Raw genomic sequence first — 27,878 nt, 5'->3', positions numbered from 1 at the left:
TAATACCAGAGATGCTGTTCACTCCAGTCTCTTAAGTGTATAATAATAATCAGCTCCAGCATAATACCAGAGATGCTGTTCACTCCAGTCTCTTAAGTGTATAATAATAATAATAATCAGCTCCAGCATAATACCAGAGATACTGTTCACTCCAGTCTCTTAAGTGTATAATAATAATCAGCTCCAGCATAATACCAGAGATGCTGTTCACTCCAGTCTCTTAAGTGTATAATAATAATAATAATCAGCTCCAGCATAATACCAGAGATGCTGTTCACTCCAGTCTCTTAAGTGTATAATAATAATCAGCTCCAGCATAATACCAGAGATGCTGTTCACTCCAGTCTCTTAAGTGTATAATAATAATAATAATCAGCTCCAGCATAATACCAGAGATGCTGTTCACTCCAGTCTCTTAAGTGTATAATAATAATAATAATACAGCTCCAGCATAATACCAGAGATAATACCAGCTGTTCACTCCAGTCTCTTAAGTGTATAATAATAATAATAATCAGCTCCAGCATAATACCAGAGATGCTGTTCACTCCAGTCTCTTAAGTGTATAATAATAATCAGCTCCAGCATAATACCAGAGATGCTGTTCACTCCAGTCTCTTGTATAATGTATAATAAGAGATAATCTCTTAAGTGTATATAATCAGCTCCAGCATAATACCAGAGATGCTGTTCACTCCAGTCTCTTAAGTGTATAATAATAATAATAATCAGCTCCAGCATAATACCAGAGATGCTGTTCACTCCAGTCTCTTAAGTGTATAATAATAATCAGCTCCAGCATAATACCAGAGATGCTGTTCACTCCAGTCTCTTAAGTGTATAATAATAATAATAATCAGCTCCAGCATAATACCAGAGATGCTGTTCACTCCAGTCTCTTAAGTGTATAATAATAATAATAATCAGCTCCAGCATAATACCAGTCTCTTAGATAATAATAATCAATCAGCTCCAGCTGTTCACTCCAGTCTCTTAAGTGTATAATAATAATAATAATCAGCTCCAGCATAATACCAGAGATGCTGTTCACTCCAGTCTCTTAAGTGTATAATAATAATCAGCTCCAGCATAATACCAGAGATGCTGTTCACTCCAGTCTCTTAAGTGTATAATAATAATAATAATCAGCTCCAGCATAATACCAGAGATGCTGTTCACTCCAGTCTCTTAAGTGTATAATAATAATAATAATCAGCTCCAGCATAATACCAGAGATGCTGTTCACTCCAGTCTCTTAAGTGTATAATAATAATAATAATCAGCTCCAGCATAATACCAGAGATGCTGTTCACTCCAGTCTCTTAAGTGTATAATAATAATCAGCTCCAGCATAATACCAGAGATGCTGTTCACTCCAGTCTCTTAAGTGTATAATAATAATCAGCTCTAATACCAGAGATAAGTCTCTTAAGTGTATAATAATAATCAGCTCCAGCATAATACCAGAGATGCTGTTCACTCCAGTCTCTTAAGTGTATAATAATAATAATAATCAGCTCCAGCATAATACCAGAGATGCTGTTCACTCCAGTCTCTTAAGTGTATAATAATAATAATAATCAGCTCCAGCATAATACCAGAGATGCTGTTCACTCCAGTCTCTTAAGTGTATAATAATAATAATAATCAGCTCCAGCATAATACCAGAGATAATAATAATAATCTGTTCAGAGATACTCCAGTCTCTTAAGTGTATAATAATAATAATAATCAGCTCCAGCATAATACCAGAGATGCTGTTCACTCCAGTCTCTTAAGTGTATAATAATAATCAGCTCCAGCATAATACCAGAGATGCTGTTCACTCCAGTCTCTTAAGTGTATAATAATAATCAGCTCCAGCATAATACCAGAGATGCTGTTCACTCCAGTCTCTTAAGTGTATAATAATAATCAGCTCCAGCATAATACCAGAGATGCTGTTCACTCCAGTCTCTTAAGTGTATAATAATAATAATAATCAGCTCCAGCATAATACCAGAGATACTGTTCACTCCAGTCTCTTAAGTGTATAATAATAATCAGCTCCAGCATAATACCAGAGATGCTGTTCACTCCAGTCTCTTATAATAATAATCAGCTGTAATACCAGAGATAAGTCTCTTAATGTAATAATAATCAGCTCCAGCATAATACCAGAGATGCTGTTCACTCCAGTCTCTTAAGTGTATAATAATAATAATCAGCTCCAGCATAATACCAGAGATGCTGTTCACTCCAGTCTCTTAAGTGTATAATAATAATCAGCTCCAGCATAATACCAGAGATGCTGTTCCAGAGATGCTCCAGTCTCTTAAGTGTATAATAATAATAATAATCAGCTCCAGCATAATACCAGAGATGCTGTTCACTCCAGTCTCTTAAGTGTATAATAATAATAATAATCAGCTCCAGCATAATACCAGAGATGCTGTTCACTCCAGTCTCTTAAGTGTATAATAATAATAATAATCAGCTCCAGCATAATACCAGAGATGCTGTTCACTCCAGTCTCTTAAGTGTATAATAATAATAATAATCAGCTCCAGCATAATACCAGAGATGCTGTTCACTCCAGTCTCTTAAGTGTATAATAATAATAATAATCAGCTCCAGCATAATACCAGAGATGCTGTTCACTCCAGTCTCTTAAGTGTATAATAATAATCAGCTCCAGCATAATACCAGAGATGCTGTTCACTCCAGTCTCTTAAGTGTATAATAATAATAATCAGCTCCAGCATAATACCAGAGATAATAATTCACTCCAGTCTCTTAAGTGTATAATAATAATAATAATCAGCTCCAGCATAATACCAGAGATGCTGTTCACTCCAGTCTCTTAAGTGTATAATAATAATCAGCTCCAGCATAATACCAGAGATAATAATAATAATAATCTGTTACCAGAGATGCTGTTCCAGTCTCTTAAGTGTATAATAATAATAATAATCAGCTCCAGCATAATACCAGAGATACTGTTCACTCCAGTCTCTTAAGTGTATAATAATAATAATAATCAGCTCCAGCATAATACCAGAGATGCTGTTCACTCCAGTCTCTTAAGTGTATAATAATAATAATAATCAGCTCCAGCATAATACCAGAGATACTGTTCACTCCAGTCTCTTAAGTGTATAATAATAATCAGCTCCAGCATAATACCAGAGATGCTGTTCACTCCAGTCTCTTAAGTGTATAATAATAATCAGCTCCAGCATAATACCAGAGATGCTGTTCACTCCAGTCTCTTAAGTGTATAATAATAATAATAATCAGCTCCAGCATAATACCAGAGATGCTGTTCACTCCAGTCTCTTAAGTGTATAATAATAATAATAATCAGCTCCAGCATAATACCAGAGATACTGTTCACTCCAGTCTCTTAAGTGTATAATAATAATAATAATCAGCTCCAGCATAATACCAGAGATGCTGTTCACTCCAGTCTCTTAAGTGTATAATAATAATAATAATCAGCTCCAGCATAATACCAGAGATACTGTTCACTCCAGTCTCTTAAGTGTATAATAATAATCAGCTCCAGCATAATACCAGAGATGCTGTTCACTCCAGTCTCTTAAGTGTATAATAATAATCAGCTCCAGCATAATACCAGAGATGCTGTTCACTCCAGTCTCTTAAGTGTATAATAATAATCAGCACCAGCATAATACCAGAGATGCTGTTCACTCCAGTCTCTTAAGTGTATAATAATAATCAGCTCCAGCATAATACCAGAGATACTGTTCACTCCAGTCTCTTAAGTGTATAATAATAATCAGCTCCAGCATAATACCAGAGATGCTGTTCACTCCAGTCTCTTAAGTGTATAATAATAATAATAATCAGCTCTCTTAAGTGTATAATAATAATCAGCATAATACCAGAGATGCTGTTCACTCCAGTCTCTTAAGTGTATAATAATAATAATAATCAGCTCCAGCATAATACCAGAGATGCTGTTCACTCCAGTCTCTTAAGTGTATAATAATAATCAGCTCCAGCATAATACCAGAGATGCTGTTCACTCCAGTCTCTTAAGTGTATAATAATAATAATAATACAGCTCCAGCATAATAATAATAATAATCAGCTCCAGCATAATACCAGAGATGCTGTTCACTCCAGTCTCTTAAGTAATATAATAATAATCAGCTCCAGCATAATACCAGAGATGCTGTTCACTCCAGTCTCTTAAGTGTATAATAATAATCAGCTCCAGCATAATACCAGAGATGCTGTTCACTCCAGTCTCTTAAGTGTATAATAATAATAATAATCAGCTCCAGCATAATACCAGAGATGCTGTTCACTCCAGTCTCTTAAGTGTATAATAATAATAATAATCAGCTCCAGCATAATACCAGAGATACTGTTCACTCCAGTCTCTTAAGTGTATAATAATAATAATAATCAGCTCCAGCATAATACCAGAGATACTGTTCACTCCAGTCTCTTAAGTGTATAATAATAATAATAATCAGCTCCAGCATAATACCAGAGATACTGTTCACTCCAGTCTCTTAAGTGTATAATAATAATCAGCTCCAGCATAATACCAGAGATGCTGTTCACTCCAGTCTCTTAAGTGTATAATAATAATAATAATCAGCTCCAGCATAATACCAGAGATACTGTTCACTCCAGTCTCTTAAGTGTATAATAATAATCAGCTCCAGCATAATACCAGAGATACTGTTCACTCCAGTCTCTTAAGTGTATAATAATAATAATAATCAGCTCCAGCATAATACCAGAGATGCTGTTCACTCCAGTCTCTTAAGTGTATAATAATAATAATAATCAGCTCCAGCATAATACCAGAGATACTGTTCACTCCAGTCTCTTAAGTGTATAATAATAATAATAATCAGCTCCAGCATAATACCAGAGATGCTGTTCACTCCAGTCTCTTAAGTGTATAATAATAATCAGCTATAATACCAGAGATGCTGTTCACTCCAAAGTGTATAATAATAATCAGCTCCAGCATAATACCAGAGATACTGTTCACTCCAGTCTCTTAAGTGTATAATAATAATCAGCTCCAGCATAATACCAGAGATGCTGTTCACTCCAGTCTCTTAAGTGTATAATAATAATCAGCTCCAGCATAATACCAGAGATGCTGTTCACTCCAGTCTCTTAAGTGTATAATAATAATCAGCACCAGCATAATACCAGAGATGCTGTTCACTCCAGTCTCTTAAGTGTATAATAATAATCAGCTCCAGCATAATACCAGAGATGCTGTTCACTCCAGTCTCTTAAGTGTATAATAATAATCAGCACCAGCATAATACCAGAGATGCTGTTCACTCCAGTCTCTTAAGTGTATAATAATAATCAGCTCCAGCATAATACCAGAGATGCTGTTCACTCCAGTCTCTTAAGTGTATAATAATAATAATAATCAGCTCCAGCATAATACCAGAGATGCTGTTCACTCCAGTCTCTTAAGTGTATAATAATAATAATAATCAGCTCCAGCATAATACCAGAGATGCTGTTCACTCCAGTCTCTTAAGTGTATAATAATAATCAGCTCCAGCATAATACCAGAGATGCTGTTCACTCCAGTCTCTTAAGTGTATAATAATAATCAGCTCCAGCATAATACCAGAGATGCTGTTCACTCCAGTCTCTTAAGTGTATAATAATAATAATAATCAGCTCCAGCATAATACCAGAGATGCTGTTCACTCCAGTCTCTTAAGTGTATAATAATAATAATAATCAGCTCCAGCATAATACCAGAGATGCTGTTCACTCCAGTCTCTTAAGTGTATAATAATAATCAGCTCCAGCATAATACCAGAGATGCTGTTCACTCCAGTCTCTTAAGTGTATAATAATAATAATAATCAGCTCCAGCATAATACCAGAGATGCTGTTCACTCCAGTCTCTTAAGTGTATAATAATAATCAGCTCCAGCATAATACCAGAGATACTGTTCACTCCAGTCTCTTAAGTGTATAATAATAATCAGCTCCAGCATAATACCAGAGATGCTGTTCACTCCAGTCTCTTAAGTGTATAATAATAATCAGCTCCAGCATAATACCAGAGATACTGTTCACTCCAGTCTCTTAAGTGTATAATAATAATCAGCTCCAGCATAATACCAGAGATGCTGTTCACTCCAGTCTCTTAAGTGTATAATAATAATCAGCTCCAGCATAATACCAGAGATGCTGTTCACTCCAGTCTCTTAAGTGTATAATAATAATCAGCTCCAGCATAATACCAGAGATACTGTTCACTCCAGTCTCTTAAGTGTATAATAATAATAATAATCAGCTCCAGCATAATACCAGAGATACTGTTCACTCCAGTCTCTTAAGTGTATAATAATAATAATAAGAGATCAGCTCCAGCATAATACCAGAGATGCTGTTCAGTCTCCAGTCTCTTAAGTGTATAATAATAATAATAATCAGCTCCAGCATAATACCAGAGATGCTGTTCACTCCAGTCTCTTAAGTGTATAATAATAATAATAATCAGCTCCAGCATAATACCAGAGATACTGTTCACTCCAGTCTCTTAAGTGTATAATAATAATAATAATCAGCTCCAGCATAATACCAGAGATGCTGTTCACTCCAGTCTCTTAAGTGTATAATAATAATAATAATCAGCTCCAGCATAATACCAGAGATGCTGTTCACTCCAGTCTCTTAAGTGTATAATAATAATCAGCTCCAGCATAATACCAGAGATACTGTTCACTCCAGTCTCTTAAGTGTATAATAATAATAATAATCAGCTCCAGCATAATACCAGAGATGCTGTTCACTCCAGTCTCTTAAGTGTATAATAATAATAATAATCAGCTCCAGCATAATACCAGAGATACTGTTCACTCCAGTCTCTTAAGTGTATAATAATAATAATAATCAGCTCCAGCATAATACCAGAGATGCTGTTCACTCCAGTCTCTTAAGTGTATAATAATAATAATAATCAGCTCCAGCATAATACCAGAGATGCTGTTCACTCCAGTCTCTTAAGTGTATAATAATAATAATAATCAGCTCCAGCATAATACCAGAGATACTGTTCACTCCAGTCTCTTAAGTGTATAATAATAATCAGCTCCAGCATAATACCAGAGATGCTGTTCACTCCAGTCTCTTAAGTGTATAATAATAATCAGCTCCAGCATAATACCAGAGATGCTGTTCACTCCAGTCTCTTAAGTGTATAATAATAATCAGCTCCAGCATAATACCAGAGATGCTGTTCACTCCAGTCTCTTAAGTGTATAATAATAATCAGCTCCAGCATAATACCAGAGATGCTGTTCACTCCAGTCTCTTAAGTGTATAATAATAATCAGCTCCAGCATAATACCAGAGATGCTGTTCACTCCAGTCTCTTAAGTGTATAATAATAATCAGCTCCAGCATAATACCAGAGATGCTGTTCACTCCAGTCTCTTAAGTGTATAATAATAATCAGCTCAGCATAATACCAGCATAATACCAGAGATACTGTTCACTCCAGTCTCTTAAGTGTATAATAATAATAATAATCAGCTCCAGCATAATACCAGAGATACTGTTCACTCCAGTCTCTTAAGTGTATAATAATAATCAGCTCCAGCATAATACCAGAGATGCTGTTCACTCCAGTCTCTTAAGTGTATAATAATAATCAGCTCCAGCATAATACCAGAGATGCTGTTCACTCCAGTCTCTTAAGTGTATAATAATAATCAGCTCCAGCATAATACCAGAGATACTGTTCACTCCAGTCTCTTAAGTGTATAATAATAATCAGCTCCAGCATAATACCAGAGATGCTGTTCACTCCAGTCTCTTAAGTGTATAATAATAATCAGCTCCAGCATAATACCAGAGATACTGTTCACTCCAGTCTCTTAAGTGTATAATAATAATCAGCTCCAGCATAATACCAGAGATACTGTTCACTCCAGTCTCTTAAGTGTATAATAATAATAATAATCAGCTCCAGCATAATACCAGAGATGCTGTTCACTCCAGTCTCTTAAGTGTATAATAATAATCAGCTCCAGCATAATACCAGAGATACTGTTCACTCCAGTCTCTTAAGTGTATAATAATAATAATAATCAGCTCCAGCATAATACCAGAGATGCTGTTCACTCCAGTCTCTTAAGTGTATAATAATAATCAGCTCCAGCATAATACCAGAGATGCTGTTCACTCCAGTCTCTTAAGTGTATAATAATAATAATAATCAGCTCCAGCATAATACCAGAGATACTGTTCACTCCAGTCTCTTAAGTGTATAATAATAATAATAATCAGCTCCAGCATAATACCAGAGATGCTGTTCACTCCAGTCTCTTAAGTGTATAATAATAATAATAATCAGCTCCAGCATAATACCAGAGATGCTGTTCACTCCAGTCTCTTAAGTGTATAATAATAATCAGCTCCAGCATAATACCAGAGATACTGTTCACTCCAGTCTCTTAAGTGTATAATAATAATAATAATCAGCTCCAGCATAATACCAGAGATACTGTTCACTCCAGTCTCTTAAGTGTATAATAATAATCAGCTCCAGCATAATACCAGAGATACTGTTCACTCCAGTCTCTTAAGTGTATAATAATAATCAGCTCCAGCATAATACCAGAGATACTGTTCACTCCAGTCTCTTAAGTGTATAATAATAATAATAATCAGCTCCAGCATAATACCAGAGATGCTGTTCACTCCAGTCTCTTAAGTGTATAATAATAATCAGCTCCAGCATAATACCAGAGATACTGTTCACTCCAGTCTCTTAAGTGTATAATAATAATAATAATCAGCTCCAGCATAATACCAGAGATGCTGTTCACTCCAGTCTCTTAAGTGTATAATAATAATCAGCTCCAGCATAATACCAGAGATACTGTTCACTCCAGTCTCTTAAGTGTATAATAATAATCAGCTCCAGCATAATACCAGAGATACTGTTCACTCCAGTCTCTTAAGTGTATAATAATAATAATAATCAGCTCCAGCATAATACCAGAGATGCTGTTCACTCCAGTCTCTTAAGTGTATAATAATAATCAGCTCCAGCATAATACCAGAGATGCTGTTCACTCCAGTCTCTTAAGTGTATAATAATAATCAGCTCCAGCATAATACCAGAGATACTGTTCACTCCAGTCTCTTAAGTGTATAATAATAATAATAATCAGCTCCAGCATAATACCAGAGATGCTGTTCACTCCAGTCTCTTAAGTGTATAATAATAATCAGCTCCAGCATAATACCAGAGATGCTGTTCACTCCAGTCTCTTAAGTGTATAATAATAATCAGCTCCAGCATAATACCAGAGATGCTGTTCACTCCAGTCTCTTAAGTGTATAATAATAATCAGCTCCAGCATAATACCAGAGATACTGTTCACTCCAGTCTCTTAAGTGTATAATAATAATAATAATCAGCTCCAGCATAATACCAGAGATGCTGTTCACTCCAGTCTCTTAAGTGTATAATAATAATAATAATCAGCTCCAGCATAATACCAGAGATGCTGTTCACTCCAGTCTCTTAAGTGTATAATAATAATCAGCTCCAGCATAATACCAGAGATACTGTTCACTCCAGTCTCTTAAGTGTATAATAATAATAATAATCAGCTCCAGCATAATACCAGAGATGCTGTTCACTCCAGTCTCTTAAGTGTATAATAATAATCAGCTCCAGCATAATACCAGAGATGCTGTTCACTCCAGTCTCTTAAGTGTATAATAATAATCAGCTCCAGCATAATACCAGAGATACTGTTCACTCCAGTCTCTTAAGTGTATAATAATAATAATAATCAGCTCCAGCATAATACCAGAGATGCTGTTCACTCCAGTCTCTTAAGTGTATAATAATAATAATAATCAGCTCCAGCATAATACCAGAGATACTGTTCACTCCAGTCTCTTAAGTGTATAATAATAATAATAATCAGCTCCAGCATAATACCAGAGATGCTGTTCACTCCAGTCTCTTAAGTGTATAATAATAATCAGCTCCAGCATAATACCAGAGATACTGTTCACTCCAGTCTCTTAAGTGTATAATAATAATAATAATCAGCTCCAGCATAATACCAGAGATGCTGTTCACTCCAGTCTCTTAAGTGTATAATAATAATCAGCTCCAGCATAATACCAGAGATACTGTTCACTCCAGTCTCTTAAGTGTATAATAATAATCAGCTCCAGCATAATACCAGAGATACTGTTCACTCCAGTCTCTTAAGTGTATAATAATAATAATAATCAGCTCCAGCATAATACCAGAGATGCTGTTCACTCCAGTCTCTTAAGTGTATAATAATAATCAGCTCCAGCATAATACCAGAGATGCTGTTCACTCCAGTCTCTTAAGTGTATAATAATAATCAGCTCCAGCATAATACCAGAGATACTGTTCACTCCAGTCTCTTAAGTGTATAATAATAATAATAATCAGCTCCAGCATAATACCAGAGATGCTGTTCACTCCAGTCTCTTAAGTGTATAATAATAATCAGCTCCAGCATAATACCAGAGATGCTGTTCACTCCAGTCTCTTAAGTGTATAATAATAATCAGCTCCAGCATAATACCAGAGATACTGTTCACTCCAGTCTCTTAAGTGTATAATAATAATAATAATCAGCTCCAGCATAATACCAGAGATGCTGTTCACTCCAGTCTCTTAAGTGTATAATAATAATCAGCTCCAGCATAATACCAGAGATACTGTTCACTCCAGTCTCTTAAGTGTATAATAATAATAATAATCAGCTCCAGCATAATACCAGAGATGCTGTTCACTCCAGTCTCTTAAGTGTATAATAATAATCAGCTCCAGCATAATACCAGAGATGCTGTTCACTCCAGTCTCTTAAGTGTATAATAATAATCAGCTCCAGCATAATACCAGAGATGCTGTTCACTCCAGTCTCTTAAGTGTATAATAATAATAATAATCAGCTCCAGCATAATACCAGAGATACTGTTCACTCCAGTCTCTTAAGTGTATAATAATAATAATAATCAGCTCCAGCATAATACCAGAGATGCTGTTCACTCCAGTCTCTTAAGTGTATAATAATAATCAGCTCCAGCATAATACCAGAGATACTGTTCACTCCAGTCTCTTAAGTGTATAATAATAATAATAATCAGCTCCAGCATAATACCAGAGATGCTGTTCACTCCAGTCTCTTAAGTGTATAATAATAATCAGCTCCAGCATAATACCAGAGATACTGTTCACTCCAGTCTCTTAAGTGTATAATAATAATCAGCTCCAGCATAATACCAGAGATACTGTTCACTCCAGTCTCTTAAGTGTATAATAATAATAATAATCAGCTCCAGCATAATACCAGAGATGCTGTTCACTCCAGTCTCTTAAGTGTATAATAATAATCAGCTCCAGCATAATACCAGAGATGCTGTTCACTCCAGTCTCTTAAGTGTATAATAATAATAATAATCAGCTCCAGCATAATACCAGAGATGCTGTTCACTCCAGTCTCTTAAGTGTATAATAATAATCAGCTCCAGCATAATACCAGAGATACTGTTCACTCCAGTCTCTTAAGTGTATAATAATAATAATAATCAGCTCCAGCATAATACCAGAGATGCTGTTCACTCCAGTCTCTTAAGTGTATAATAATAATCAGCTCCAGCATAATACCAGAGATGCTGTTCACTCCAGTCTCTTAAGTGTATAATAATAATAATAATCAGCTCCAGCATAATACCAGAGATGCTGTTCACTCCAGTCTCTTAAGTGTATAATAATAATCAGCTCCAGCATAATACCAGAGATACTGTTCACTCCAGTCTCTTAAGTGTATAATAATAATAATAATCAGCTCCAGCATAATACCAGAGATGCTGTTCACTCCAGTCTCTTAAGTGTATAATAATAATCAGCTCCAGCATAATACCAGAGATGCTGTTCACTCCAGTCTCTTAAGTGTATAATAATAATCAGCTCCAGCATAATACCAGAGATACTGTTCACTCCAGTCTCTTAATAGTGCGTCTATAGAAAGGCTGTGGACGTATAAACACTTCCAGCTGAGAAGGTCAACAGTGTATTTTAGTCTCGCCGCATACACATGTACAACCACACGCACGCACGCACGCACGCACGCACGCACGCACGCACGCACACACACACACACACACACACACACACACACACACACACACACACACACACACACACACACACACACACACACACACACACACACAGCAGAGAGGAGCCAGGAGAAACAAGTCTCTGGGAATTTGTTTGACATTAACATTCTCCTGACATCATAATGGCTGACACCGGCAGACAGACAGGGAGGTTTAACTGTAGGCTTCAACCATAGTTGCCAGTCCCCAGCAGGACTGTTTCGGGTGTTTCTGTGATTGTCATCTTTGGCTTTGACAAAGAAGTTGGCTGAACAAGAAACAGATCTGACTACCAGGCTGGGGCCCTATATGAGTACTTAAAAAATATATCCTTCCTTTAAGTAATCCCTGATGTCTACCAGCAAGTTTTCTACACTACCATACATGAAGGAAGGCAGGAAGGATGGATGCACTGTCATGTATTCAGGATGAAAGACACCTAGAATGTGTGTTTGGGGTTGACAGGGAGGGAATGGAAACATGATAAAAGTACTGCGTCACAAAGCCCCAGCAGGCTTTGCATCTCCGTGTTCACTGACCATAAAGAAAAGCACGCTTTCGGTGACGTTCCTCATCCTCACAATATAAAAAACAATGTCCCTTCTCACTGTTAAAAGACGTCCACACACATACACATCAGGATTCTCTTTGTGGGTTTATTTTCTCTTTCTCCTCCGTTTTTCTTTTATTTGGGGAGGAGGGGAGGAGGGGAGAAGGGGAGAAGGGGAGAAGGTGATAAGGGGATAAAGGGAGAAGGGGAGGAGGGGAGAAAGGGAGGAGGGGAGGAGGGGAGGTGATAAGGGGAGAAGGGGAGGAGGGGAGGAGGGGAGGAGGGGAGAAGGGGAGGAGGGGAGAAGAGGAGGAGGGGAGAAGGTGATAAGGGGATAAGGGGAGAAGGGGAGGAGGGGAGAAAGGGATGAGGGGAGGAGGGGAGAAGGGGAGAAGGTGATAAGGTGAGGAGGGGAGGAGGGGAGAAGGGGAGGAGGGGAGAAGGGGAGGAGGGGAGGAGGGGAGAAGGGGAGAAGGGGAGGAGGGGAGAAGGGGAGAAGGGGAGAAGGGGAGGAGGGGAGAAGGGGAGAAGGGGAGGAGGGGAGAAGGGGAGAAGGGCGAGAAGAAAGAGAATGGAGTAGAGGAGAAAGGGATGGAAGAGGGTGTTCGCTCGTGCAGGGGAAAGAGAGAGGGGGGGAAGAGAGAAAGATATAGGTTTACGGCCGAGGAGGAAGGGAGGGGAGACCACGTGGAAGAACCATCCTGTCACAACCTTCCCATAAGCATGCATAGGTATGGGCTTTAATATACTGGTCTTGCCAGTTTACATTGATCATCTCAAATTAAAACATTCAATCAACCCAATTGTATACAAGTGTATTTACCTCAGGGTTCTGTGCCACACAGTTCCAACTGACTACATCTTCTTTTTTTTTATGTCTGTTTGCCTCAAATCCACCTTTAGTCAATTTGTCAGATTTTTTAAGCAATGTTTTCTGGCAGTGATTCTTCCAACTATAAAACAGACAACTACATGGACAGACAGACTCAGACAGACAGAGACACAAATATATAGAACAGGTACAACGAGAGAAAGCAAGGGGTAGAAAGACAAGAAGACTGCCTGAGACAAGTTACGTATTGAAAGATGGCAGTAGAATCATACATAATAAGAAATCAACTGGAAATCAATCAGTCAATCAATCAACAAAGACCATCAATAAACAGGAACATCCAAGGAAATACATTTGGCTTCTTGTTATTAGTTTATTCAATTATTAAGTTCTTAATTATCCAAAAATCAATAAAATATCTTCGTTGAAGTAGTATCATTCTCTGGGTCCATGTTGGTGCTTTCAATGAAGCAGAACAATCTCTCTGGGGTCAAAGGTCTATCACTACAGAAAGTTCCAAGGACAACACACAGAACAATACTGCTTCAAAAAGACTTACCTACAATAAATAATAAACTATGTACAGGCTGTCATGTTATTCCTCCCCCCAAATAATCATTAAATAAATAAATGAATAAGAGTGGTTGGGTAAAGACATCCTGTAGGTTGTAGCTCTCAGAGCCAGTCTGAGACAGACAGGTGAAGGCTAATGCATAACACAAACTGAAGAACACCACAAGGTTGCAGCTCCTAGCCTTGGTTAGTTCTAACACCAATATGCATCCTGTCTTGCAGACACGTCATACGTGTCATGACAGCTGATGGAAACTTATGACTGGTAGCCTAAAGGAAGTTGTGTGGTTGAGGTTGTGTTGTCATTGCCTGGGTGATCATGGCAGCTGATGGACACTTATGACTAGTAGCCTAAAGGAAGTTGTGTGGTTGAGGTTGTGTTGTCATTGCCTGGGTGATCATGGCAGCTGATGGACACTTATGACTAGTAGCCTAAAGGAAGTTGTGTGGTTGAGGTTGTGTTGTCATTGCCTGGGTGATCATGACAGCTGATGGACACTTATGACTAGTAGCCTAAAGGAAGTTGTGTGGTTGAGGTTGTGTTGTCATTGCCTGGGTGATCATGGCAGCTGATGGACACTTATGACTGGTAGCCTAAAGGAAGTTGTGTGGTTGAGGTTGTGTTGTCATTGCCTGGGTGATCATGGCAGCTGATGGAAACTTATGACTGGTAGCCTAAAGGAAGTTGTGTGGTTGAGGTTGTGTTGTCATTGCCTGGGTGATCATGGCAGCTGATGGAAACTTATGACTGGTAGCCTAAAGGAAGTTGTGTGGTTGAGGTTGCGTTGTCATTGCCTGGGTGATCATGGCAGCTGTGACATGTATCTTCATGACTGGTTATGACTATATAAATGACATCATTGTGTGTTTCACGATGGGCAGCTCCAGGGAAGAGGTGGGTAACCATAACCCTAACCCTTGTCTTGGAGGGATGCAGTCAGTTTGTGCAGGGTTTTGTTCCAGCCCAGCTTTAACACAACTGATTACAATTAATTGTGGCCACAATGAAGCCCTCCAGAAGTTTCCACCACTGGCCTATAGGGTATTATTATCACTGTCTGTTTGTCCAATCAGAGAGAGCCCCAACCAACAGGAAACTGCTCTACATCAACCACACATATTCTGTCTTATACTGGAGGGGGTGTCAATCATTCAGTAGAAAAATAAACATTGTCCCAACATTGCATAAATAATCAATCAATAAGTTCATGAATTCAAGTCAATAAACCTTTTTTCTATCTTAAAAGTTTTTTTCACACAATCATCAGAGTGAAAGGAGGTTGTTCTCCGTCACATAATAATAATATTAATAATAATAATAATATTCATAATGAAATGAATAAGAATACTAATAATAATAATAACTGCTATTGTTGTTGTTTTTATTAGTGACACATGCACAGATATTCCAGACCAGTATCTCCAAAATTCCACTATTCTATCATGTCTCTGAACTTCACTACCATTCCTCCGTTGGGATACACACTTTCCTCTTCAGGAAATACACACGCCAACTCAAACGTCACACTCGACTCAGGCAGAGTTCTGCTCCATCGCTGTAGTCACCATGAGCAGGAAGATACCGGTTCTGTTCGGTTCTAGTGTTTGGTTCTAGTACTCAGCTCTATTCCCTGATTGACTTCAATGTTCTCCTTAAACCCAGTCAAAGTAGGTCCTTTGCATTATTTTATAACAGTATTCCGATATCCAATATTTGAATGATCACACTATTTACAATGTTGACATTCCACTATCCTTTTCCTTTTACTTGTGTGGTGATAGAAACAAATCTAAACGCAATACGCTTCATTTGGGAGCTCAGGAAGATTCCCAAAGGAAAGAGCTGGGACTGAGACGTGTAGAAAACGAAATAAACTGTTGCAGTGGGGACTGTGAGAGATGGTTTATATCCTCTCTCATTAGTATTTACATCTATATGACAGTAGTGGCCACAAGCCGTTTAGGAGACCTGTGTTTGGCTCCTTCCTCACTAATTAGTTACAATTTTGAAGATGTGTTTTTTCCCTTCTAAGAATCAGCACCCAATTCAAACAGCTCTAACCTACACCTTTCAGAGAAACATTTTCTCCTCATCTTTTCTCCACAAAGAAAAGCTTGGTATTGTCCCCAAGAGCTGACATCAAAACAACAATCACATCTCAATCTAAATCCTCTTTCTGTTGGTACCAAAACTCTCCAGAGCACTTCCTCTTCCTCCAGCCATCTCTAGTTTGGAACCTGGAACAACAGCTCCGGATCCATCTCGTCTAGTGATTCTGTTTTGGCTCTTGGTGATGCTAAGAGCTCTTTCTGAACAGTAATCAAGGACATTGACGTGTGACAGAGTCCAAAGGCAGCCTCTGATCTGTTGGATGGCATCAGTGCAAAGGGATTCACTACTACAGCTCTGTCTCTTCACCATTCACTCCATGACACGGACCTGTCAGTCATGATGCACAGTCAAGCAGACTACAAGGAGCTCCATGCCCTGAGTCTTCTCTGGCCCAGCACCAGCCGTGTCCTAGGTTCAGTGCAAAGTCTATACAGTTCACTATAGGACAGGTACTCCATAGTATTCTGAAGAAACATACGGAAAGACAGAGTAGGAAGCACACTATCTTACTGTATAGTACATTCCTTTAACTGTGCAGTGCTGTGTGTGTGGCCGACAGGCCTGCAGCCTTTATGTGCCTTGGACATCTGGAGACACAGCAACATAGTAACATTGTTGTCTTTCTAACTGTGTTAGGAGGGTTCAAGTAGATTTCACTGCAATGGTTATGTTGCAGAGAGCCAATTTGGATTTAAATCATTTTGGGGGATAATTGAATAGGTGTACTTTTTAGGGGGTTATGATGAACACAACCTACTAAAGTTGCTCTGTATTCGTGCAGTTAGTTCTATAAGTGTTGTGGATGCTAGATGTGAATGACATAAGAGGAGAGGGTATAACGTGTGAGTGTTTCTGTTCTTCAAGTTATGGGGTTGATATTATTCTATATGATGTGTTGAGTGTAAGCTGTAAACAGAGTAGTTCTCCCATTGAGAGATAGTGTTGTAAAAACAGTGATTTGATATATATTATTTTATCATTCACTTATACATAGATTTTTGTGTTGTCATGATTGTTTTCTTTGTTAGAAAATCATTGTTGTCATGATAACGTTTTATTACTATAGATTTAATGATCATTATCATATTTGACGCTGGACTGGATAAAGTCGTTTGTTTAAAAAGCATGCATGTTACAATTCCCTCCTCCTCCGTTTCCTCTTCCTGATACAAATGTCTCAATCTCAGCTGCTCCTCTTCTTTTTATCATCCCCTCATACCTCCTTTTTCTCACTCAGTCTTTTCTCCCTCCCTCTATTCATCCCTCCCTCCTCCTTCTCTCTGGGAATGTAAGGCTTCCAAAAAAAAGTTGTCCTTTGGACCAGCTGTTGTCACTGCGTGACTCTGTTTCCAAATCTTCCTCCTCTGCTCTTCAGTGGTCACAAGAGTTTATATCCCATCAAAAATGTGTTTGATACCTGAAAAGGAACATATTTATTGATAAATATTTAATTATTAGGCTCAGTCATTCCTGACGCCGAGGGTCAGTCTGTCAATCAGTTGGTTGCCATGGCAGCAACAGTGGACCCCTGCTTCTCTTCCTTCTCCTCCAGCATCTGGATGGCTCCACAGCTGACATCAGAGGCCTTCCGCTCTGTGATTTGCTGTGCTGGTGGTTGCCCCGGACTACTGCGCCCCGGACTACGTTGCCCAGGACTACTGCCCCCGGAGGTGATGGCTTCATCTCTCTGTGTTAGAGTGGCAGACTCCGGCTCCATGCAGAGTGTCACCTCCTCGTCCTGTTCAGGGGACAGAGCAGGGGCTTGGTCAGATAGAAATGTTTAGAATATAACAGATACCACATGATTCTCTGACCGCGGAGAGGAGAAAGCAAGGGGTTATTCATGAGTTCAGATGGAAATGTCTCCCTGTTGTACAGTACCAGTCAAAAGTTGACACACCTACTCATTCAAGGGTTTTTCTTAATTTTCACTATTTTCTACATTGTAGAATAGTAGTGAAGACATTAAAACTACGAAATAACATATGGAATCATGTAGTATGACAGCTTTGCATACTCTTGGCATTCTCTCAACCAGCTTCACCTGGAATGCTTTTCGAACTGACTTGAAGGAGCTGCCACGTATGCTGAGTACTTGTTGGCTGCTTTTCCTTCACTCTGCTGTCCAACTCATCCCAAACCATCTCAACTGGGTTGAGGTCTGGTGATTGTGGAGGTCAGGTAAGTACTCCATCACTCTCCTTGGTTAAATAGCATTTACACAGCCTGTAGGTGTGTTGGGTCCTTGTCCTGTTGAAAAACAAATGATAATCCCACTAAACGCAAACCAGATGTGATGGTGTATCGCTGCAGAATGCTGTGGTAGCCATGCTGGTTAAGTGTGCCTTGAATTACAAGTAAATCACTGACAGTGTCACCAGCAAAGCACACCATCACACCTCCTCCTCCATGCTTCCCGGTGGGAACCACACACGCAGAGATCATCCGTTCAGCTACTCTGCGTCTCACAAAGACACGGCGGTTGGAACCAAAAATCTCAAATTTGAACTCATCAGACCAAAGGACAGATTTCCACCGGTCTAATTTCCATTGCTCATGTTTCTTGGCCCAAGTAAGTCTCTTCTTCTTATTGCTGTCCTTTACTAGTGCATCTACTGAAGGCCTGATTCACGCAGTCTACTCTGATCAGTTGATGGTGAGATGTGTCTGTTACTTGAACTCTGTGAAGCATTTATTTGGGCTGCAATTTCTGATGCTGGTAACTCTAATCATCATCATCATCAAATCATCATCAAATGTATTTATATAGCCCTTCGTACATCAGCTGATATCTCAAAGTGCTGTACAGAAACCCAGCCTAAAACCCCAAACAGCAAGCAATGCAGGTGTATTATTTATATATTATAGAAGCACAGAATGACCTTATCCTCTGCAGCAGAGGTAACTCTGGGTCTTCCTTTCCTGTGGCGGTCCTCATCAGAGCCAGTTTCATCATAGCACTTGTTGGTTTTTGCAACTGCAATTGAAGAAACTTTCAAAGATCTTGAAATTTTACAGATTGACTGACCTTCATATCTTAAAGGAAAGATGGACAGTTGTTTCTTTTTGCTTAATTGAGCTGTTCTTGCCATAATATTTGTTTTATTTTTTTTATTTTACCTTTATTTAACTAGGCAAGTCAGTTAAGAATTCTTATTTTCAATGACAGCCTAGGAACAATGTTCAGGGGCAGAATGACATATTAGTACCTTGTTAGCTCAGGGGTTTGAACTTGCAACCTTCCAGTTACTAGTCCAACGCTCTAACCACTAGGCTACCCTGCCGCCTCGGCAGGACTTGGTCATTTACCAAATAGGGCCATCTTCTGTATACCCACCCTACCTTGTCACAACACAACTGGCTCAAACGCATTAAGAAGGAAAGAATTCCCACAAATTAACTTTCAACAAGGCACACCTGTTAATTGAAATGCATTCCAGGTGACTTCCTCATGAAGCTAATTGAGAGAATGACAAGAGTGTGCAAAGCTGTCATCAAGGCAAAGGGTGGCTACGTTGAAGAATCTGAAATATAAAATATATTTTGATTTGTTCAACACTTTTTGGTAACTACATGATATTATTTTTATTTTTTATTTCATAATTTTGATGCTCTCACTATTATTCTACAATGTAGAAAATAGTTTATTTTTATTTTTATAAAGCATCAAGGATGTACCTATCTGCACTGATATGACCTCAGCGCCCATTTAAAAAAAAAAATCTCTCTGGATTAAATGCATAGAAATATAATAAATAGAATGTATCAATCATTGTCTTGAATGATGACTCCCGTTCTATTCATTTTATTTCTATGCATTTAATCCTATCCGATAGACGAAATCCAGATAGATAACTTTTGAAAAACTGGGCCATGATGACCCTGTGACCTGATATGACCTCACCTTCAGTTCATCTTCCTCCTCTTGCTGCTCCAGCAGATGGGAATGGTCTGTCCCCGCCCCCTCATCCCCAGACGGAACATTCAAAGCCGCCTCCACCACCGCTGCCACGCCTATGTTGTACCCTCCAATATCCGCTTGATAGGACTCTGTCTGACCCGCCCCCCACAGGTCCACCAATGGGGCGTGGGTAGCAGGGGCCAGGCTGTGGATGGTGCTGTTGGGCGTGGCTTGCAACGAGTGGTTGGCGCTGTGCAGCCTTTGCTCCAGAGACTGTTGAGAGAAGGACGAGACAATGAGGAGACTTAGGTAGGTAGAGGTTCCCCTTCACCACTGATACAAGATAAGATATTTGTTTATCCCCCTAATGGTAAAGAATCTGGAAATATTATCCTAAATCTGTGGATAAGGGATGTTTCTTCCTTTAAGCGTAATGTTGGATTGAAAGGGACAGGGTAATTTTGTTGTCTAAGAAGGGAGATACAATAATGTATTGATGAATAATGTATTGATCAGTATTCTTGTCTCGTTCAAAATACCCCAGAGAAAAAAGAGAAAAACCCACGTCAGCCACCAGACTACGCCATGAATGAATATGGTCTATCCATGGAAATAGATTGTTATTACTTCCCTCTCATATTAGACTGTTGATTTTCCCTCACCTGTTGTTGCTGATACAGGAGCTGCTGTTGCTGGTAGTGCTGTATCTGTTGCAGCTGCTGCAGCTGCTGGAGCTGACTCTGCTGCTGTAGGTTGAACTGCTGCTGCTGCTGCTGCAACGCGTTCCCATCATACCCATCACAGGAAGTCCCGCCCTGCTGCATCACGTAGGAGCCAGCAGCGGGAGAGGCCACTCCAGAGGGCTCGTTGCTGATTGGCTCCCAGGCGTCAGAGGAGGAGAGGCAGTAGAGGCCCTGGGCGACATAGGTGTTGGGCCACATGTCCGCAGAGGAGTGGTGCAATATCTGGTCTGAGAGGATGAAAAGAACGAGAAAATAGAAGCGGGATAAGTGGTAGATTGTCCTTGACGGATGCACTACATTGGACCTCATGGACATCAAACGGCAAATAAATCTACAATGCTGACATCAGCCTTTTCCCGAAAGAGGAAACCTGAAGAGGAATCGTGTGATATCCCTGGGGGACACCCCAACCCTCTCATACCCAAATATATCCTTGAGAAAATGACTTTACTTGAACCATCCCCAGACAGACCCCAAGTGTAGCTACACCGAGTAGTCCAATACATCAGCATTATGACTCTGTATAGCCATTGGGGAGTCTGTCTGCGCTGCATTAAAATGACATATAATTCAATCAATAGCACGGCTGATATGAATAAGGGAAAGTCATGGTAGTTTTTGCCATCTCATATTCCAATCTGGTTTTGTTACGGATGAACAAGGCGACTAATATCCCCCACTGACTGATAACAATATTAAAACTTTTGAAGTATGGTAGACATTTTGTGCGAAGGAGGAAAATAAATGGAAGAATATATCAGTTTATGTGTTGCCAATGCTGTTATGTACAAAAAGGCTGTCAAACACAAAAGGATGGGGTAAATCACACTTATTCACAGAAATGTCTTTGGGACATTGGCCAAACAAGTTTCTGATAGAGGAATGGTGTATATAAACTCAGCAAAAAAAGAAACATCAATTTTTCAGGACCCTGTCTTTTCAAAGATAATTAGTAAAAATCCAAATAACTTCACAGATCTTCATTGTAAAGGGTTTAAACACTGTTTCCTATGCTTGTTTAATGAACCATGAACAATTAATGAACATGCACCTGTGGAACGGTCGTTAAGACACTAACAGTTTACAGACAGTATGCAGGGTCACAGTTATCGTCACAGTTAATGACCAACTTAGGACAGTAAAAGAGGCCTTTCTACTGACTCTGAAAAACACCAAAAGAAAGATGCCCAGGGTCCGTGCTCATCTGCGTGAATGTGCCTTAGACATGCTGCAAAGAGGCATAAGGACTGCAGATGTGGCCAGGGAAAAAAATTGCAATATCCGTACTGTGAGATGCCTAAGACAGCACTACAGGGAGACAGAATGGACAGCTAATCATCCTCGCAGTGGCAGACCACGTGTACCAACACCTGGACAGGATCGTTACATCCAAACATCACACCTGAGAGACAGTTACAGGATGGAAACAACAACTGCCAGAGTTACACCAGGAACGCACAATCCCTCCATCAGTGCTCAGACTGTCTGCAATAGGCTGAGAGAGGCTGGACTGAGGGCTTGTAGGCATCACTGGCAAAAACGTCACCTAAGGGTCAAACCCACCGTCACTGGACCAGACAAAAAGTGCTCTTCACTGACGAGTCGAGGTTTTGTCTCACCAGGGGTGATGTCGGATTCACGCTTATTGTTGAAGGAATGAGCATTACACCGAGGCCTGTACTCTGGAGCTGGACCGATTTGGAGGTGCAGGGTCCGTCATGGTCTGGGGCAGTGTGTCACAGCATCATCAGACTGAGCTTGTTGTCATTGCAGGCAATCTAAACACTGTGCATTACAGACATCCTCCTCCCTCATGTGGTACCCTTCCTGCAGGCTCATCCTGACATGACCCTCCAGCATGAGGGTCACAATGCCACTAGCCATACTGTTCGTTCTGTGAGTGATTTCCTGCAAGACAAGAATGTCAGTGTTCTGCCATGGCCAGCGAAGAGCCCGGATCTGGCCTGGTTTAGATCTTATCTGTCAGAAAGATATAAGTTTGTCTCTGTGAATGGTTTGTCCTCTGACAAATCAACTGTACATTTCGGTGTTCCTCAAGGTTCCGTTTTAGGGCCACTTTTGTTTTCACTATATATTTTACCTCTTGGGGATGTCATTCGAAAACATAATGTTAACTTTCACTGCTATGCGGATGACACACAGCTGTACATTTCAATGAAACATAGTGAAGCCCCAAAATTGCCCTCGCTAGAAGCCTGTGTTTCAGACATAAGGAAGTGGATGGCTGCCAACTTTCTACTTTTAAACTCAGACAAAACAGAGATGCTTGTTCTAGGTCCCAAGAAACAAAGAGAGATCTTCTGTTGAATCTGACAATTAATCTTAATGGTTGTACAGTCGTCTCAAATAAAACTGTGAAGGACCTCGGCGTTACTCTGGACCCTGATCTCTCTTTTGACGAACATATCAAGACTGTTTCAAGGACAGCTTTTTTCCATCTACGTAACATTGCAAAAATCAGAAACTTTCTGTCCAAAAATGATGCAGAAAAATTAATCCATGCTTTTTTTACTTCTACGTTAGACTACTGCAATGCTCTACTTTCCGGCTACCTGGATAAAGCACTAAATAAACTTCAGTTAGTGCTAAATACGGCTGCTAGAATCCTGACTAGAACCAAAAAATGTGATCATATTACTCCCTACACTGGCTTCCTGTCAAGGCAAGGGCTAATTAAGGTTTTACTGCTAACCTACAAAGCATTACATGGGCTTGCTCCTACCTATCTCTCTGATTTGGTCCTATCGTACATACCTACACGTACGCTACGGTCAAAAGATGCAGGCCTAATTGTCCCTAGAATTTCTAAGCAAACAGCTGGAGACAGGGCTTTCTCCTATAGAGCTCCATTTTTATGGAATGTTCTGCCTACCCATGTGAGAGACGCAAACTCGGTCTCAACCTTTAAGTCTTTACTGAAGACTCATCTCTTCAGTGGGTCATATGATTGAGTGTAGTCTGGCCCAGGAGTGGGAAGGTGAACGGAAAGGCTCTGGAGCAACGAACAGCCCTTGCTGTCTCTGCCTGGCCGGTTCCCCTCTTTCCACTGGGATTCTCTGCCTCTAAACCTATTACAGGGGCTGAGTCATTGGCTTACTGGTGCTCTTTCATGCTGTCCCTAGGAGAGGTGCGTCACTTGAGTGGGTTGAGTCACTGATGTGATCTTCCTTTCTGGGTTGGCGCCCCCCCTTAGGTTGTGCCGTGGCAGAGATCTTTGTGGGCTATACTCGGCCTTGTCTCAGGATGGTAAGTTGGTGGTTGAAGATATCCCTCTAGTGTTGTGGGGGCTGTGCTTTGGCAAAGTGGGTGGGGTTATATCCTTCCTGTTTGGCCCTGTCCGGGGGTATCATCGGATGGGGCCACAGTGTCTCCTGACCTCTCCTGTCTCAGCCTCCAGTATTTATGCTGGAGTAGTTTATGTGTCGGGGGGCTAGGGTCAGTTTGTTATATCTGGGGTACTTCTCCTGTCTTATCCGGTGTCCCGTGTGAATTTAAGTATGCTCTCTCCAATTCTCTCTTTCTTTCTCTCTCTCGGAGGACCTGAGCTCTAGGACCATGCCTCAGAACTACCTGGCATGATGACTCCTTGCTGTCCCCAGTCCACCTGGCCGTGCTGCTGCTCCAGTTTCAACTGTTCTGCCTGCGGCTATGGAATCCTGACCTGTTCACCGGACATGCTACCTGTCCCAGACCTATTATTTTGACCATGCTGGTCATTTATGAACATTTGAACATCTTGGCCATGTTCTGTTATAATCTCCACTCCATCTCCATTGCTTGCTGTTTGGGGTTTTAGGCTGGGTTTCTGTACAGCACTTTGAGATATCAGCTGATGTACGAAGGGCTATATAAATACATTTGATTTGATTTGATTGATCTCAATCCCCTTGAGCACGTCTGGGACCTGTTGGATTGGAGGGTGAGGGCTAGGGCCATTCCCCCCCAGAAATGTCTGGGAACTTGCAGGTGCCTTGGTGGAAGAGTGGGGTAACATCTCACAACAAGAACTGACAAATCTGATGCAGTCCATGAGGAGGAGATGCACTGCAATACTTAATGCAGCTGGTGGCCACCCCAGATACTCACTGTTACTTTGGATTTTGACCCCCCTTTGTTCAGGGACACATTATTCCATTTCTGTTAGTCACATGCCTGTGAAACTTGTTCAGTTTATGTCTTGGTTGTTGAATTTGTTCATACAAATATACACGTTAAGTTTGCTGAAAATAAACGCAGTTGACAGTGAGAGGACGTTTCTTTTTTTGCTGAGTTTACATAATCTGACAAAAGAGCCTCATGGTGTGCTGAGTTGATATGGCGGTGCTAAGAGTTAGCAAGCATCATGCCGGCAACCTCACATGACATCACTTTAATGATGACTCAAAACTGTCAAAATACATCCAGAGACAGCCTTTTAATAAGAACATTCTATGGTGATTTTACTTCAGGTAATATAATTACATTAAATAACTGACCTGAAGTTGTAATTTAACCAATGATCATCACACAGCCTCAAGGCCATTTGTTATTTCTCAATAACAAACCACGGGGAGAAAAAAACATTATGATTTCAACATGTCTCCATGTCTGAACGCCTCTTTGCATGAGAAGGAGAAATACAGGAGCACTGTAATGGACAGCACAGCAATGTGGAATAATAATGACCAAGTGGACTATTTATACAGTTGAAATCCCTGGTCTTGCATTCCCCCAGGCTGTGTTTGCGAATCTGAAATTAGCACGGAGTTAACCCTCCAGGCTGAGACGAAATAAGATGCCTTCATTACTGAGCAAAATGACGCATAATGTAGCCCACACACTACACTCCAGCTTTGCCTGATCTCAAGCCTGTGCATAAACGTGTGTGTCTGCACATTGTAGACAAGGTTCCGCAGTGCAGGATCCTATTTAGCTCCTTAAACTATCCCTTAAACTTGGTTGCCCTAGTTGATTGGTGCTACTGAAGTTTGTCAAGCATATTTATAGTCCCTTACCTCGACTGACATGCTCGTTTAGAGGCTATATTTATAGTCCTTTACCTCAACTGACATATGGTTGATTAGAGGTCATATTTGTAGTCCCTTACCTCGACTGACATGCTCGTTTAGAGGCTATATTTATAGTCCTTTACCTCAACTGACATATGGTTGTTTAGAGGTCATATTTGTAGTCCCTTACCTCGACTGACATGCTCTTTTAGAGGCTATATTTATAGTCCTTTACCTCAACTGACATATGGTTGTTTAGAGGTCATATTTGTAGTCCCTTACCTCGACTGACATGCTCGTTTAGAGGCTATATTTATAGTCCTTTACCTCAACTGACATATGGTTGTTTAGAGGTCATATTTGTAGTCCCTTACCTCGACTGACATGCTGGTTTAGAGGCCATATTTATAGTCCTTTACCTCGACTGACATATGGTTGTTTAGAGGTCATATTTGTAGTCCCTTACCTCGACTGACATGCTGGTTTAGAGGCCATATTTATAGTCCTTTACCTCAACTGACATATGGTTGTTCAGAGGCCATATTTATAGTCCTTTACCTCAACTGACATATGGTTGTTTAGAGGCTATATTTGTAGTCCCTTACCTCAACTGACATATGGTTGTTTAGAGGCCATATTTATAGTCCTTTACCTCGACTGACATATGGTTGTTTAGAGGCCATATTTATAGTCCTTTACCTCGACTGACATATGGTTGTTTAGAGGCTATATTTGTAGTCCCTTACCTCAACTGACATATGGTTGTTTAGAGGCCATATTTATAGTCCTTTACCTCAACTGACATATGGTTGTTTAGAGGCCATATTTATAGTCCTTTACCTCAACTGACATATAGTTGTTTAGAGGCCATATTTGTAGTCCCTTATCTCGGCTGATACATGCTGGTTTAGAGGCCATATTTGTAGTCCCTTACCTCGGCTGGTGATGCTCTCCTGGTTAACCTCGCTGAGGTGGGCCACACTGCCCTGGTTGGACCCTGACCTCAGGCTCTCTCCATCCATGGAGGTCCAGGCCATGAGCGTTGCCTGGGAGATGGCAAACTGCTGCAGGATACCTGGAGTGCAGAGGGTAAGTCAGGGTCATTATAACAGCTCAGTTGGCTGCTGCCTTCCCTCAGCGCCTTAATGATTTAATATCTATGGCTAATTTAAATAAAGATTTAATATGTAGTCTATTTAATATCTATGGTTATGCTTTGCCTAGGCCAATATTGACATATTTGGCTGGTGTTATGCCATGCTGATTAGTTGACTTATAACCAGTCTGCTTATGATCTGGGGTTCAACACATGAGAACCCTTTTTCCCAAAGGCTGCATTTTGTGAGGGTTTCCTCTGAACACCACCCTGGGGGTATAAATCAGCATCAACAACTCCTATTGCTTCTGTCTCCCCCACAGTGACAAATTCCCCTCCCCCTCTGACCTGCGGCAAAGCGAGCCTCTTTCTCCCCATCGCTGAGGTCGCTGTAGGCGTCGCTCTCCAACCGTCTCTCCATCTCCTGCTCTGCTGTGGACTTGCGTGGGACGGACACGCCCCCCGGGCCCACCACAGACATGTCCCAGTTCTGCCACTCGATCATGTGTGCCATCCGGCCTTGGGCCATGGATGTAGGCTTGGTCACCTTGTCCTTCATGGAGCGATTCACACCTGGGGAGGGAGGGGGAGAAGTGAAGAGGGATGTAGGGATTGATGCGGGTATTGGGGAGGGTTAGAAGGGTGACAGTGGATTAAGCGAGGGTTGGAGGGATATTAAGGGGTTTAGAGAAGGGGTGAATGTGGAGTTTGGGGGAGTTAGGAGACAGGCATCAGATTGGAGAGAGAGGGGGAAGGAAACAGATGAGATATTATGTTATTATTCCACATTTAGGTCTGTCTGATCCTGTCAGTATTTAGCTGGTGCTGATAAGGGCCTCTGGATGAGGGGTTAAATGAGCGGCTTAATGAACATGCTTTAG

The 27,878-nt window shown here is 40.3% G+C and overlaps 1 protein-coding gene across 4 annotated transcripts in view; it reads right to left on the bottom strand.

Annotated features, from left to right (window-relative positions):
* Positions 1-13,911: 13,911 nt before the first annotated feature.
* The window catches only part of fam131bb (family with sequence similarity 131 member Bb), a 38,126-nt gene continuing 24,159 nt past the window's right edge, over positions 13,912-27,878 (bottom strand). For all 4 annotated transcript variants that reach the window (XM_052494911.1, XM_052494912.1, XM_052494913.1 and 1 more), the window contains 5 exons: positions 27,346-27,570; positions 26,836-26,976; positions 20,812-21,119; positions 20,153-20,422; positions 13,912-17,986 (listed from right to left, as the gene is read on the bottom strand). In XM_052494911.1, the coding sequence (XP_052350871.1) occupies positions 17,744-17,986; positions 20,153-20,422; positions 20,812-21,119; positions 26,836-26,976; positions 27,346-27,570 (1,187 nt within the window). In that variant the 3' untranslated portion in view covers positions 13,912-17,743. The remainder of the gene's footprint in view (positions 17,987-20,152; positions 20,423-20,811; positions 21,120-26,835; positions 26,977-27,345; positions 27,571-27,878) is intronic.

This window comes from Oncorhynchus keta, chromosome 34 (assembly GCF_023373465.1).
Source record: "Oncorhynchus keta strain PuntledgeMale-10-30-2019 chromosome 34, Oket_V2, whole genome shotgun sequence".
Classification (NCBI taxonomy): Eukaryota; Metazoa; Chordata; class Actinopteri; order Salmoniformes; family Salmonidae; genus Oncorhynchus; species Oncorhynchus keta.
Note: the sequence above shows the minus strand (reverse complement) of the source record. Positions and strands in the feature narration are given on the sequence as shown.